At 38.7% G+C, this 17,052-nt stretch overlaps 1 protein-coding gene across 4 annotated transcripts in view; it reads right to left on the reverse strand.

The window, feature by feature from the left end:
• The window catches only part of STXBP6 (syntaxin binding protein 6), a 264,626-nt gene that overhangs the window by 172,015 nt on the left and 75,559 nt on the right, over positions 1-17,052 (reverse strand). For 3 of the 4 annotated variants that reach the window (XM_070427264.1, XM_070427246.1, XM_070427255.1), the window contains exon 2: positions 5,772-5,960. The exons of the other annotated variant lie outside the window; for it this stretch is intronic. In XM_070427264.1, coding sequence (XP_070283365.1) covers positions 5,772-5,925 — 154 coding nt within the window. In that variant the 5' untranslated portion in view covers positions 5,926-5,960. The remainder of the gene's footprint in view (positions 1-5,771; positions 5,961-17,052) is intronic. 4 annotated transcript variants of the gene reach the window in all.

Raw genomic sequence — 17,052 nt, forward strand, 5'->3', positions numbered from 1 at the left:
TGGGTCGCAACCCCTTTGGGGGTCGAACAACCCTTTCACAGGGGTCGCCTAAGACCATCAGAAAACACATATATAATTACATATTGTTTTTGTGATTAATCACTATGCTTTAATTATGTTCAATTTGTAACAATGAAAATACATCCTGCATATCAGATATTTACATTACGATTCATAACAGTAGCAAAATTACAGTTATGAAGTAGCAACGAAAATAATTTTATGGTTGGGGGTCACCACAACATGAGGAACTGTATTAAAGGGTCGCGGCATTAGGAAGGTTGAGAACCACTGCTCTATAGGAACAGTATGTAGCAGCCAAGGACTTTTTAAAACCATTTATGGACATGAAGACTAGCATTTATGGACCATTTATAGACATGAAGACTAGCATTACACACTCTGAATTAAAACTGGATGGGGGAATATATTTTAAACATGAATGTAAGAAATGTTCAGTAGGTAACTAGCCTCTAATAATAAACTGATTTTAACCTCTTAGTGTGTTTCTAGTTTAGTTTTATAGACCTAAATATCATGGAGGGGACAACTAACTATAGAAATTGTTGTGAGCAGGGCTTACTTTACACTTTGAATTAATTAATAGTTCTGTTACAAATAACGTCTATGCCATAATCGGATATGTGGTAAGCCCTAAATTAAATAGCATCTTCCATACAAGCAGCTATTGTGTCTACTGCTACAAGGCACTTAGAACACATTAGCACACAAATCATATGGATGCATGCACAGGTTTATATGATGCACACTGCTTCTGTCTGAGGGTCCAAAAAGGCCTTCTAGGATAACTTCTCATACCTATAAAGGATTAACTCACTAGTGTCTCTGTGAGATATTTTTAAAAAGTCAATTTACTGAGATATATTTACATGTAATAAAATGCACCAATTTTAAGTATGCAGTTTGATGAGTTGGGAAAAATGCATGCTATACCTAAGTAACCATCACCATAATCAACATATAGAACACTTACATTACTGCAAAAATTCCTTCATGTCCCTTTGCAGTCAATCTCCAACCCAATTCCTGGCAAACACCAATGAGCTTTCTGTCACTATAGCTTAAGTCCATTCTAGAATTTCACATAAATAGAATTACAGAGCATGTAGTCTTTTCTGTTTGTTTGTTTTTCTTTTCACCAACATAAGGCTTTTCAGATTCATCCATGTTGCTGCATATACTGGTATATCATTTCTTAGGGTAGTTTTGAACTACATAGATATAATTTACTTATTCATTCACATTTGAGTTCTTATTTTTCATTATTATAAACTAGAGGCCTGGTGCATGAAATTCGTGCATGAGTAGGGTCCCGGGCCTGTGATCAGGGCTGATTCCCCAGCTGCTGGCAGCCGACCCCGCCCCCTGCTGCCAATGCCAGTCACGCTCTGTGTGTGGGGCTACCAGAGAGGCAATAGGGGCCCTGGTCGCTCACACCCACCTTGGCCTGGCACTGCCCGCATCTGTCGCCACCCATCCCCCATTCCCTGTTCCCCATTGGGTGATCCGAGCCTGCTGACTGGGGGTAGGGACTGAGAGGTTGTCGGGAGATCAGGGCCTGTGAACTGGGGGCAGCTCCTGCATTGAGCGTCTGTCCACTGGTGGTCAGTGCGTGTCATAGTGACTGGTCATTCTGCCGTCTGGTTAATTTGCATATATTTATATTTATATTTATATATATAAATAAATAAATAAATATATATATATATATATATATATATATGGCTGTTATAAACTTCTATATACATGTCTTTATGTGGATATATGCTTTTATTTCTTACTAGTGGCCCGGTGCACAAAATTCGTGCATGGGGTGGGGGGTGTCCTTCAGCCTAGTCTGCACCCTCTCCAATCTGGGACCCCTCAGGGGATGTCCGACTGCCGGTTTAGGCCCGATCCCATGTGGGATCGGGCCTAAACCGGCAGTCGGACATCCCTCTCACAATCCGGGATCACTGGCTCCTAACTGCTTGCCTGCCTGCCTGATCGCCCCTAACCACTCTGCCTGCCAGCCTGCTCACCCCCAACTGCCGTCCTGCTCCCCGTCAACTGCCCCCTGCCAGCCTGCTCGCCCGAACTGCCCCCAACCCCCTCCGGCCTGATCGCTCCTAACCTGCCTCTGCCTCGGCCCCGCCACCATGGCTTTGTCCAGAAGGTCTCCCAGTCTAATTAGCATATTACACTTTTATTAGTATAGATGGGTAATGCCTGGGAACACAATTGCTGAGTCACATAAGTAGACGTTTGACTTTATTTTAAAATGCCAGATTGTTTAGCAAAGTGCTCAGATCATTTTTACATCCCCTCTGCCCAAGAAAGTATGAGAGCTTAAATTTCTCCACATGCTTGTCAATACTTGGTATTGTTGGTCTTTTAAACTTTAGCCATTGCCAAGAAGAAAAATTAGAAATCAGTGCTTTAAGAATGCTAATTAACAGAATCATGTCAGTACATAAGCTTTTCACACTATTCAAGAATCCATTCAGGAAATCCAATGAGAAAAACTCAAATTCTATGAATGAACTGGAGGTTCTTTTTCTCTGATTACCCAATTACAACTAAATAACTCAAGAAAGATAACCTTATTTCCTGCACTCCAGAATCTTTTTATATTCCTACAGAGGATATACAACCTACTCTGAAAATAATGTCTCATGTTCACAGGTTATATAATGTCTTCCTCTCAGATTATAAATTCTGCCAGACACTGGGAGGGGGCAGGGATTCACACAAAGAAACATTAGGAAAAGACATTGGATATCAATGTCTTACATGCATATGTTGGCAAGCATTTAAAACTATGATATTCTTCCCCTTTAAAAAAACACACAACTATTTATACTATTTTAAAAGTGGTGAAATATTATTTGCAGATATTGCCCTAATTTATACAGATTTTGCCTGTTCAAAGTGGGTAGCTGGTTTTCATCAACCAAACCATGAGAGTTGAAAGGCTTGGCTTCCCTAGAAAGCAGGAGGTGGCTCACACTCATAGCAGGAAGGAAGCTATCCTTCAAGGACTCTGCTCTCACTTCACAGCCTCCTAGGTGAGTTCAGCTACAAAGAGGTCATCCTTCAAATGAGTGAGAGAAAAGGAAAAACTCAAAATCCAGCTGAGCCTTTTAATGAGGCTCCCTGCCATTCCCTGGAATGCTCTCTGAACCACCACCATTATCTTTTCAGAATCCGTGAAGCAGCTCTGGGTTCTCCCAACCAGACCAAATTTCCTTACACATGCCTTCATCTCATTATATTTTTCCTTATTAACCTTTTTTTGGTTAATGATTATATTTTTAATGAGTAACTTATTAATGTTTATTGCTCCTTCCCCATGAAACAAGGTAAGCTTCATGAGTTTTTCTCATATCTGAACCCCTAAGCACTTAGAGTGGTCAGCACATAAAAAGTACTTAATAAATATTTGAGTAACTAATGAATTACTTCTTAATAAAAACATTACCTTATCAGAGATGTGAATGATATTCCTCTACGTTTCACACAAGAAAATAAAGGTAGCTGCTTCTGTTTCAATTCTAAGAAAAATCAAAGTGAAAAAATGTTTGGGTGTCAAAGTTGCCTGGCCTTCTCCTGCCCGTTTCCATGAACACATCTGCTTAAAGGTCAGATCTATTTTATCAACCTGTCCTCTCAAAATTCAAGTACATTAAAAGGATGAAGACTTTCAGAACAAAAGATTTTTCTCCATTACAATGAACGAGCAATTCTCAGAGTTTCAGACTTTAAACCATTTGTAAAGGAAATGCAGTTATCCAGTCCTCATCTCCTACGGCAGGGGAAATGGTTATGCTGCTCCATGAGATGAGGCAGTTAAGATCCCCATATCACTCTTGCAGACTATATGATCTGAAATATACCAACAATAATAGCAGTGCCTCAAATGCAAGCAAAACTGCTAAATAAAATTAGAATCACTATGTGTCCATGTTCAGCTCGGTCAACACAAAAAATTTATTATAACACATTTCTCTTTTAATTGGTGCAAGCAAAAGCTCTAGAACAGCGGTTCTCAACCTGTGGGTCGCGACCTCTTTGGCGGTCGAACGACCCTTTCACAGGGGTCGCCTAAGACCATCCTGCATATCAGATATTTACATTACGATTCATAACAGTAGCAACATTACAGTTATGAAGTAGCAACAAAAATAATTTTATGGTTGGTCACAACATGAGGAACTGTATTTAAAGGGCCAGAAGGTTGAGAACCACTGCTCTAGAACCTAAATTTAAGAATATGAAAAAAATTTTAAGACCTAAGTCTCAGTAACAAAATACTAGGAATGTATTAGGAATAACTACATCTTTCTTTCATTAAGTCATTAGATATGACTAGAGCCCCTATTTTATGCCAGGCACTGTCCAGCACACTAAAGGCTTTTATTAACCTAATCTTTATTTGGGATTAAAAAGAGAGACCAATATTTAAATGAGTGTGAGGTCAATTCTCTCACACTCATTTAGATAAAAGCTTTCTTTTAACCATTGAGATGGCATTCTTACCAAAGGGGCTATGTTCTCATTTCATTTTATTTTATTTATTTTTAATTATTTATTTTAATCCTCACCCAAGGATATTGTTTTTAGAGAGAGAGGAAGGAAGGGAGGGAGGGAGTGAGAGAGAGAAAGAGAAAGACCAATTGATCGCCTCTCATACATTCCCCAAACCCTCAACTTGAGATTTTTTCAAAGGCAGTAGTCAAAGAAAAGATGGATGGTCTATGCCCTGACCAGGAATAGAACCCGCGACTCTTTGGTGCTTGAGATGACACTCCATCAACTGAGTCACATTGGCCAGGGTTGTTCTCATTTCAATTTTTACTAAGATATAGTCTTATTATTATCTTTACATGTTCTTTCTGGAAAAAAAAAGCACTCTCTACCCTGAAATAAATTGTGATAAACTTAAATAATCACAGGCTTAATTTTTTAAGCTAAAAATGAGTCCAAAAAAGTTTTATTACCAAGCCACAATTAAAGAAAATTTTTAAAAAAATAAATTAATTAAGGCAAGCTTAATTCTTCCATTGCCCAGTTACAAGAAATATCAGAAATATTACAAATGTCCCATAACTCCAAGGAAAATGTATCCAAATCTTATCTCAAAAGAACTTGGTATAAGTCCACAGTAAATCCCATAGATCTCCTACAACCACAAAAAGAAAAGGGAAAATTATAATCCAACACAATACTAGGCTTAATAGACACAGATGTCTTTCTGACAAGGAACAGCTGTCAGGCAAAGAAGTGATCTATGAGCTCAGACTATTTCCTCACATTCCATAATGCGTCGATAGTTATCTTAAGAGAAACTATTACTGGTTATTGGCAATTGTTAAGAAAAAGAAATTCAATGAAACTCAGGCTGCCGGTAAGGACAATTATCCAAATATCAGGAATTGTTCTAAAACAAAAATCCCGAAGGCTAGCCCACATTCTGCCAATGTCCTAGTGAAGGAAGTATGGACAAGCAACTGTGTCTGCCAAATTCTTTACAGAAGCTCTGAATGAATCAGAAAATACATGAACATTCAGCTTCCTTACCTTTCCCCATATAAGGCAACCTCAGAAGTAGAAGTGCCATGAGTATGTAAGGGTCAGAGCAGACAACAGAAAAGCAGAGCGCACGAGCAGACATGTACAGAACTTGTGTATATAACCCTCCTGGGTTCCTCAGAAGGAACTGTTTTAAAAGAGAAGTTGTTTTAATAATATTAGTATCTGGCTTTCATTACCTGACAGGCAGATGTAAGTTAAGTATTCGCCTTGACCCCCAGTTGCCAAGAAAGGAATCTTTTTCTTTGTCCTCCTCTTGACTTGGACAGCTCCCAGCATCCTTTCATCAAGAGGTGCGAAAATCTCCTTGCTGATGGTCGACTTGGCACTCATTGTAGAACAAGCGAGGAGGGTGCGCAATAAGTTTCCTAAGGAAGAAAAGGAAAGGCAAGTTGGAACTGAGAGCATTCTAAGGGCCCGTATGAAAATGAGCAGCAAGTTGACTTGCAGGTGAAGTAATTTTCCATTTGTGGTTTAGCCTCTCTTTTGCTTGAGGTGCATTACAGAATCATTAAAAGCAAGGTCTTGGCATTTGTAATAACTATGAACAAATACAAATGAAAAGAGAATACTGACTTACTCGCTGAACATGTCAAACACAATGTTAGATGAGCAGCACAGAATGGGATCTAGAAAGTTTGTCAATCTGCACCCCAACTGCATCTAAGTCTAATAGCATGCATAGCCACCCCCACTCCTATCCTGTAAGGAACATGACTCCACATCTCCAGTTGAGAAGTCTTTCCACTGTCCAGCAATCCTTAAAGTTAGTTTTCGCTCCTTCAAAATCTCCTTTAACTCTAATGTAAATCTATTTCCTTAATTCTATTCATAGTGGAGATAATTATATCATCTACATAATAACTATACATGCCACAGAAGACCATTAATTTAATCACCACTCAGTGCTTTGGCTCAGGCTACACAACTAATCCTTACTTATTAGCCTCTTTCAATAGGTCCTATTTTCCAATGCTCCTCGGTATCTAATAGCCACAGAATTATAAAACCGTCTGACAAATACTAAGTATTTTGGAAATGTTATCCAGCGGTTCCCACATGTTATGCTCCTGTGGTTAACTGGTGGTATGCACCCAATAACTAAGAAAATAAAGCAGTATGTTCCTGACTCACAATGACCCCCCCTTTTTATTCTCCCTCCCAAAAAACTTACACATACACAGTCCCCATGTTATATTTAGTTTTCTAAAAGCTATACTTCCCTAATGGTCTTAATTCTACTTATTTGTACTGAATATATTCAAGGTTGACCCTATCATCCAAAAAGCTCAACCATAACTTGAGTAAATGTTTTCTGTCACACTAGTCATAGTCTACACTTTAATCAGTAACCAACATTTGTTCAGGCAATTAATAAATCAGAACTAATAGTACAGAGAGGGCTTATGGGTTGGTCATGCAGGTAATACAGAATATCCAGAGATCCTACATATGGATCGCTAGCACAGCTATATGTATATGGTAACAGCAGCTCATGGAGTTGATCAGCCTGCTGTAAAATTGAGCCAACTGGTCCTACTAAATGCTACCTCTACACAGTATTGGAGATGCAAGAAATCATTAAGACATGGTCCCTGTTCTCCAGGAATTTACTGATGACTGCATCAAAGGTTTCACATAAATCCAGATGATTCATGATGAAAGACCAGGGGAACATGTTTCCCAAAGCAAGATTCACAAATGTTACCAGCATATCTGTCCTCCTATAACTAGACCACATCTGTAACCTCATGGTAGAAAAGAGATTTTTTTTTAAAGTACCCCCTGGTTAAAGAAATTTCTCCTGGTTTCAATTCTGTAATTGTGGTTTAGCCTCTCTTTTTATTCAATTCTGTAATAAAACAGATATTCTTAGTGACACCAAGAATAAAGAATAAAAAGTATCACTTTTTATTATCTATCTATATCTCTATACTACATATTATAAGTCTATATCCAATCTATGTGTGCTCTGATTATGACATTATGACATTTTATCATTGCTACCAGGTTCTTCATACTGGCTGAGAACAAAAAGACAACAGTGAGGGACCTGTTTTTCAATGTACTGACCACTAACTGATTCCCTGTGATTTCCTAGAAGTTAGCAAACAGAATTCCACCCCCCCCCCCCCCGCGCCCCGCCATGATTTACCACGTGACTTTCCTAGGCAGGTGTTATAATTAACAGGGATTTTTTTTTTTTTAAGAGAGAAACCTATACTAGTTCTTTTCTAGCTCCAAGGCCTCTCACCTGTCACCTTGTGGTGATAGGAGAAAACGAAAGCCAGTGGAGCAGAGTGACTTCAAGCATTCTTTAAGCAATGCAGAAAGTCACACTGCCAAACTCAACAGGCATTCTCTGACCAGGACCTACCCAACTGTGGCATAGTTTTTAATTTTCCATCTCAGATTCATATTTTTCTAAAAATGTGGTTAAAAATGAAAAGCTATCATTTTATTATGTAAAGTCTGTCAAAAAAGAAAAAAAAGTGGCATGCATGTTTTATCAAACTCCTAGGAAATTCTATTCATCTTTTGAAAAACTAGTAAGAAATAGAAATGACCTGTTGCCGTACTTTTTTATACTGATATTCAGTGGCCAAGAACAAAAAACGGAAAAATAAAATCACTGAACTTGGGTTGAAAATTCAGCTCAAAAACTTAAGATCTACATGTGACTGGACAAATCTCTTAAAACTTTAGACCCTTGGTTTACATAGATATCTTCACCTACCTCATGGAACCACTGAAAGAATTAAATGGAACCATGCATGCAAATCACTTATTTCTAGTGCCTGAATCATAATAAATGGTTAAAATGGTATTTTTATTATCTCTCTTACTATAATATGAAAAATAAAAGGCCTTCTGAACTTTCATTAAGTGAGTAAATGTTGCCATCCATACCAAAAAAAGAGAAATGCAACCTTTTATTTACCAAAGCCTCACTTGTCTCATTCATGAATATGAAACCCTTAGATTGTGAATAAATGTTCTAACATATGGAAAGCTCTATACTAAGTGTTATAAGGATAAGGAGTTTATTGGTATCACCTTCAGGAAACTCTCCAGTAGGACATTATCCAACTTATTTTTATGAGAAATTATCAGATTGTTGTTCAGGACAATGATACTGTGAACGGAAAGGGGCTACATGGCAGGCCTGACAAGCTCGGTGATCAAAAGTGACCACACAGGATGATCTGATCATAAATTCCCACTGGGTAGGTCGTGGTGGGTAGTCACACCCCAGCACGATAGCTTCCTTAGTAAAAGGTTCTCTTACCTAAGCAAGGCCTGTCCATTGTTCTTGTGCACCTGGGATGGCATACCTTTGGCCTGCCAGAGTCATCTTTTCTAGACCCTCACAGGAGCACATGCACCAAACTCCTCATTGTTACCTTTTGCCCTCCTCCCACCTCTACTTACTGTTCCTGTTAAATGCTAACTATCCTACACCCACCAAGGTAAAGAAAGTATGTGTTTTTCTATTTTGCTTTTTATGCAGTCCCAGAGATATTCCCGTTTTGCTTTCTCCTGCCTCCTTGATCAACCACCAATGGATTTCATGTAACCTTCCTTATAGTTTCTTCTTCGATTCTAAATGCATAAAAAGAACTGCCAAAGTTCCATTCTCCAAAACATTTTCTCAATCCATTGAGATCTTGCTTCAGGGCATGTCCTCAGTTTGGCTCACATAAACTCTAATAAAGTCTTACCAATATTTTTATAGGTTTGGATGTTCTTTTGTTGACAATAACAACAGGCCTGAGTGAAATCACGCATGTACGTATGTATGTTTTAAATGCCACCCTGGAAATGGGGATATACAGTGGCTTAGAAGGGAAAGACTCGGAATGTCAAAGGGTACTACTGCAGCTCTGTAGCAATAATCTGTTAGAGTGTCTCCCAAACCTGATTTCACATCTGAGTGCATCATGGAGAGCTTTTCAAAAATGCAGACTCCTGGTCACCTCCTTCACACCCACAAAATAAAAATCTTGGGATCTATATTTTAACCAACTCCTTAACTGGTTCTCCTGCAGTCATCCTGACACCTAATTTTTTTTTAACTTTGTTTTATTGCTTAAAATATTACAAAGAGTAGTACATATGTCTCCTTTTTTTTTTCTTCCCCCCTTGACCTTCCCCCGGTATCCCCTACCCACCCCACCCCCCAGGGTCCTGTGACCATTGGTTATGCTTATATGCATGCATACAAGTCCTTCGGTTGATCTCTTACCCCCTCCTCCCCCCCCTCCCCCCCCCCCCCCCCCCCGCCCCAGTCCTCTCCGGCCTTCCCGTTGTAGTTTGACAGTCTGCAGATAATAAAGACCATTATAAACTGATGAACAAAAGTAGATACAGAGGCAGAGCAGCATCGAACAGACTGACACCTAATTTAAAAGCCAATAGCTTAAAGAAGAACCATGGAATGGAAAGGAATGTGTTCGCAGGAGAGCATACAGGAAGAAAATGTAAAGGATTTTTTCTCTGTATTCAATTAAGCAGCTTTATCAGATCTTACATCTTACTGCTGATAAATCTATGTCCAGCCAAAACTGGGATCCCACTGTAAGGAAACAAGATGAATACAATAGCCATGGTGTACCAATGGCCATAGTTACTTCAACCTACATCACCCTGAAGGTTAGCAGAACATGCCACCCTAAAATATGCCACTTAAGTACATTGATCACTTTGAGATGAAGGCATCTGAAAGACAGTAAATGCAGGCAGAAGCTTTCTCTGAACTCCCCTTACCTGCCTAAGGACAGATCCTCCAAAAGGAACACAGTTGTCATAAATCCCCTCCCTGGGAATTTCATCAATGAGAGAAGAGTGCCTTTTGTCACAGGAGAGAAGACTAAAAGCCAACACCACACTCCTGACAAACTTTGTCACAAATTATCCTACTTCCCATTCTTTAAAAGACATTTTTAAAATTGATTTTAAAGAGAGAAAGAAACATTGATAGCTCGCTTCCCCCACGTGCCCGACTGGGAATCTAACACACCACCTTCTGATGTACGGGTTGACACACCAACCAACTGACCCACACTGGCCAGGGCCCATCTATTCTTCTAAGAGACCATTCATCTTTCCTATAAATCATTTACTTTCTTCTAAGAGTTCTATATTCACCCTCCCCTTTTCCTATTAAAATGGTATTTAATCCTAAAATCTAAGCCACCTGATGGATTACTCATTTTACATGAGGTATACCTGTTAATAAACCTGTTTGGTTTTTTTTTTCTCTTGTTATCTTGTTTTTTATTACAGGGGTCTCAGCTAAGAATGCAGAAGGGTAGAGGGAAGATTATTTTTTCTCCCTTACAAAAAACTTTTTTCCTGATCTGCAGCTTCTACAAGCTATAATTACAAAGCTTTCTCTTCCAACATACAATATGATTTGCAAGTCAAAGCAGCCTTAAGTGGTAGTTGTGGAAACTAATTGCAGTTAGTTTAAATATTTTTCAAGACTTTCCATCTATCTTCTTTTCGCTTTGAGCCACCTAATCCACATTCATCTTTGTTAGTCCATGGCTACTGTAGTGAGATGGCCCTTCACTCCGGACAGGTCCCCAGGATATAAAATTATCCTGCAGAGTAGGAATTGCAAACTCCTATGATCTCAGGGATTAGGCAGAGGACATAAGGAAATGGGTACAAATAAAGATGCTTTTATAATCCAACACTAACATTTGTTTTTACTTCCAATAGTTAAATTGACACTTGTCCTCAGCGGTCAGAAGACAAGGAGGAGTGGTAGGAACTCCGGCAAATTAAAACTGCGGATGCCCTTTGGCTGGGCATTTATTATCACAGTTCTAAGTGGTTGTAGCCAACAGGCTTAAATTTTCTCAGCTGAGAGGCCAAAGCCTTCTCTGGCGAGATAGAGGTGCCATCTATTTATCTTACTATCATTAGATAACTGATTCATTTTGCCTCATTAACTTCCCTGTTTGGATCGCACGGTTAATGTGCAATCATTTGATCATATTTTGGCACTGGCTGCACCAACAAAGGTAATCTGAACTGTATGACAATCATGTTCCCATTCCAGTGAGTAACCAGAATCCTGGTTTTAGACATTACCCCTGTGACTCAACCCTAAGGCAGATGCTCTCAAAACAAGCTGATACCAAGTTTCAGAATTCTCCAAGGTTAACCGCAAACATGATGTCACCCTGGAATACTTTAGGGGAGAATCAGCTGGTATTCCCTAATGCTTGGGAACTATAGTGAGGTGACTTCAAATAACTTATAAATGAAAGAAACAAGGCTATGCTCCAAGATAGGACTTCTCTGCATTGCCACTTTCTTTTGAAATTCTACAATAGTTAAATTGTAACTATTGCAGCTTCCACTCTTTCCTTTAATCTGATAACATAATCATACACCCAGTTCTCACTGCCTTACTTGCTTTAAAGCCACTTACTTAGCTGCGCACTGAGCATTTTCACTAAGAGTTAATCTAGACATCACCTTTTCCCTCCAACCCTCTAACTCCCTATAAAAAACTAACTAATCACCAACTCCTGTGGATTCAATTTAATATTTTTGGCCTCCATCAGTTCTTCATTCTCACTGGTCCTACTGATATACAAATGATTGTAAAAAAAATACTACGAACAACTCTACTCCAAAAAACTGGACAACCTCGACGAAATGGACATATTTCCTATAAAAATACAACCTTCCAAAACTCAATCAGGAAGAATAAAAAAACCTGAATAGGCTGATAACTACTGATGAAATTGAAACAGTAATCAAAAAGCTTCCAGCAAACAAAAGCCCTGGACCAGATGGCTTCACAGGGGAGTTTTACCGAACATTCGAAGAAGAACTAACACCAATCCTCAGACTATTCCAAAAAATTCAAGAGATAGGCACACTTCCAAGCTCTTTCTATGAAGCCAGCATTACCCTAATCCCAAAGCCAGATAAAGACACCACAAAGAAAGAGAATTACAGGCCAATATCCCTAATGAACATAGATGCTAAAACCCTCAACAAAATTCTAGCAAACCGGATCCAGCATTACGTTAGAAAAATTATATACCATGACCAAGTAGGATTTATTCCAGGGATGCAAGGCTGGTCCAATATCCACAAATCAATAAACGTGATACATCACATAAACAAACCGAGAGAGAAAAATCACATAATCATATCGATTGAGGCAGAAAAGGCATTTGACAAAGTCCAGCACCCTTTGCTGATAAAAACGCTCAGCAAAGTCGAAATAGAAGGATCATACCTCAACATAATAAAAGCCTTATATGACAAACCTCCAGCCAACATCATACTCAATGGGCAAAAATTAAAACCATTTCCCTTAAGAACATGAACAAGACAGGTATGCCCGCTTTCACCACTCCTGTTCAACATAGTATTAGAAGTACTAGCTATAGCGATTAGACAAGAAGAGGAAATAAAAGGCATCCAAATTGGAAAAGAAGAAGTAAAACTGTCATTATTTGCAGATGACATGATACTGTACTTAGAAAACCCTAAAGACTCCATCAAAAAATTATTAGACTTAATAAATGAATTTGGCAAAGTAGCAGGATACAAAATTAACACCAAGAAATCTATGGCATTTTTATACACCAATAGTGAACTTACAGAAAGAGAAATTACAAAAACAATCCCATTTACCATTGCACAAAAAAAATTAAGATACCTAGGAATAAACTTAACTAAGGAGGTAAAAGACCTGTACTCAGAAAACTACAAGACGTAGAAAAAAGAGATAGAGGAAGACATAAACAGATGAAATAAGATATCGTGTTCATGGATTGGTAGAATCAACATCATTAAAATGTCCATACTACCAAAAGCAATCTAAAATTCAATGCACTCCCCATTAAAATACCAATGGCATATTTCACAGATCTAGAAAGAACTCTCCAAAAATTCATCTGGAATTAAAAAAAACAAAACAAAAAAAAACCCAAAAAACAAATAGCTGCAGTGATCCTGAGAAAAAAGAACAAAGTAGGAGGGATCTCAATACCAGATATCAAGATGTATTACAAAGCCACTGTCCTCAAAACTGCCCGGTACTGGCACAAGAACAGACATATAGACCAATGGAATAGAACAGAGAACCCAGAAATTGAGCCAAACCACTATGCTCAACTAATATTTCACAAAGGAGGCAAGAACGTATAATGGAGTCAAGACAGTCTCTTCAATAAATGGTGCTGGGAAACTTGGTCAGACACATGTAAAAAAATGAAACTAGACCACCAACTTACACCATACACAAAAACAAACTCAAAATGGATAAAGGACTTAAACATAACATGGGAAACCATAAAAATATTAGAGGAATCCACAGGCAGCAAGATCTCAGATATATGCTGAAGCAGTATCTTCACCGACACAGCTCCTAGGGCAATGAAAACTAAAGGGAAAATAAACAAATGGGACTATATCAAATAAAAAGCTTCTGCACAGCAAAAGAAACCATCAACAAAACAACAAGAAAGCCCACTGCATGGGAGAACATATTTGCCAATGATATTACCGATAAGCGTTTAATTTCCAACATTTACAAGAAACTCATGCAACTTAACAAAAGGAAGACAAACAACCCAATCAAAAAATGGGCAACAGATCTAAATAGATACTTTTCAAAAGAAGACATAAGGAAGGCCAAGAGACACATGAAAACATGCTCAAAGTCACTAATCATCCGAGAGATGCAAATCAAAACGACAATGAGGTACCATCTCACACCTGTCAGAATGGCTATCATCAACAAATCAACAAATGACAAGTGCTGGCGAGGATGCAGAGAAAAAGGAAACCTTGTGCACTGCTGGTGGGAATGCAGACTGGTGCAGCCACTGTGGAGAACAGTATGGAGTTTCCTCAAAAAACTAAAAATGGAACTTCCATTTGACCCAGTGATCCAACTTCTAGGAATATATCCCAAGAAACCAGAAACACCAATCAGAAAGGATATATGCACCCCTATGTTCATAGCAGCACAATTTACAATAGCTAAGATTTGGAAACAGCCTAAGCGCCCATCAGCAGATGAGTGGATTTAAAAACTTTGGCACATCTATGCCGCAGTAAAAAGGAAGTCCTACCATTTGCAACAGCATGGATGGAGTTGGAGAGCATTATACTAAGTGAAATAAGTTAATCAGAGAAAGATAAATATCACATGATCTCACTCATTTGTGGAATATAATGAACAATATAAACCAATGAACAAAAACAGATCTAGAGACAGAGAAACATCCATCAGATGCTCAAACCTCAGAGGGAAGGTAGGGGAGGGTGGGGGTAAGGGGTGAGATCAACCAAAGGACTTGTATGCATTCATATAAGCATAAGCGATGGATGCAGACAACAGGGGTGAGGGCAAGACTGGGGGGATGAGGGGACAATGGGGGATAAAGACACATTTGTAATACCTTAATCAATAAAAAATTTAAAAAAAGATGAACATCAACATCAACATCAACTGGGATGCCCAGGGCCTGTTCACAGAAATTTAGGGGATTTATGGAGCAGGGCCTGGGCTTGTTTTCTTAATAATCTCTGGTTTATTGTGCTGTACAAATAGGTTCAGTACCATTGTCATTGGAGATCCCTCCTACCTCCCACATTTAGTGAATTTTTATAAAGTAAGTAAATTGATTCCATAAACCTTTCTTGCGAGAACATAGCAGGTACTCTTTAAAGCCCTAGTAATGAGTCACTGAGGTTTGTATAGCACTGCATGACTTACAAACACACTCAATCCCAAGTGTGCAATCAAGACTGCCACTAAATGCATCTTCTAAAGTTTGCTTTATGATTGTATATTAGAATCATTAGATATGCTATTTTTGTTTTTTTAAAATGTTTTTATTGATTTCAGAGAGAGGAAGGGAGAGGGAGAGAGAGACAGAAACATCAATGATGAGAGAGAAACATCAATTGGCTGCCTCTTGCATACCCCCACCTGGGGATAGAGCCCAAAATCCAGGCATGTGCCCCAACAGGGAATAGAACCTTGACCTCCTGGCTCATGGGTTTAAGTTCAACCACTGAGCAACAATGGCCAGGCACACTATGCCATTTTTAACCCACTCCTACTGGTCTAAAGATCATGGGGAAGGTATAATTTCTCTCTCACAGAGATTAATATTTGAGTTGGAAGCTTTGAACCATCAGCTCTACTATGGGAGAAAGTGGTATGAGCATGCATGCCCATGTTAAAAACTCAGGCTTACTTCAGATTCATTTTTAAGAGCAAAACATTATAAACAACCTAAATATCCATCAATATCCAATCTTCATTGATTAAATACAGTATAGCCCATTCACTCAATGGAATATTACATAGTCTTTAAAAGTCATGGCATAGATTTATAGATATTGACTTGGAAAAATGACCATGACAAACTACAGAGTGAAAACAAGGAGATTACAAAACAAAAAATGGGCTCAAGAATAGAAAGTCACATGTGTGTATTTATATGCATAACAAGATGTTTAAAAACCATTTGCCAAAATGTTAATATGATTATCTCTGGATTGTGAAATAAGAAATAGGTCAGAGAATTCTACATGGAAGTATTCTTATTTTACCAAAAACACTCTTTCTCCCCAAACTGGAAGACATATCAAAAGATATTTTATTGAAATCTAATTATCAATCTGCCCTCCTCTCTTCAGCTCCAGTCCAGGCATGGTGTTGGGAATCCAAAAGGTGAAACTGGATGAATTCCCACCTTCAAAGAATTGTGAGAAAGAAGAGCAAGTGATATGAATAGTTATAACAAGGCCTGGGTGGCATTTTTGTGAGAAGAAAACGGCACCGTTCCTCTGAGCAACTGCAGCTCCACGCCAGGGCCCATGGCCAGGTAAACAGAACACCAGCAAGTTATCAGCCTGAACTTTCTCCCTTGGACACACACCTTAGGATCAGCACAAGCAGCACAGCACACAGCAGCCCAGGTCATCGCCTACTTACATTGTTTAAGAGCATGAAACATATAAAAACCTAAAATACAGTTTAACTCTTTAAGGAAGGAAAAGGGGGAGCTCTTTTCCACCATCAGACTACAAATACCATGCAACGTGGCTGGCTTCCTTCCCCAGTATATACTAACCCTCCTTGTGTAGGAGACATTGTGTTCAAAGGATTGTCCAAGTCAGTGACTCACATCTGCTTCAACTATAAATCTAGACTATTTTCTTCTCCTCTTCCCTTGTGTATATGTTTGGCAAGCACATTCTTCTTGTAGGTTTAACATCCAAAGAACAAACTCTGCGCAACACCTAGACCACAAGACCTGTGTTTACACAAGTTTATTTACACTGTGGGTGGACTTTTTAACCTTCTTGCCAATCACTACATCCTAACTTTAACAAATGATATAATGGAGCCAAAAAATAACATCGTCAACAATTAAAAAAATAAAAAGAAGCTGCTGGGAATAT

Source organism: Myotis yumanensis, unplaced genomic scaffold (assembly GCF_028538775.1).
Source record: "Myotis yumanensis isolate MYYU_CA2020_CCGP unplaced genomic scaffold, mMyoYum1.0.hap1 SCAF_1, whole genome shotgun sequence".
Taxonomy (NCBI): Eukaryota; Metazoa; Chordata; class Mammalia; order Chiroptera; family Vespertilionidae; genus Myotis; species Myotis yumanensis.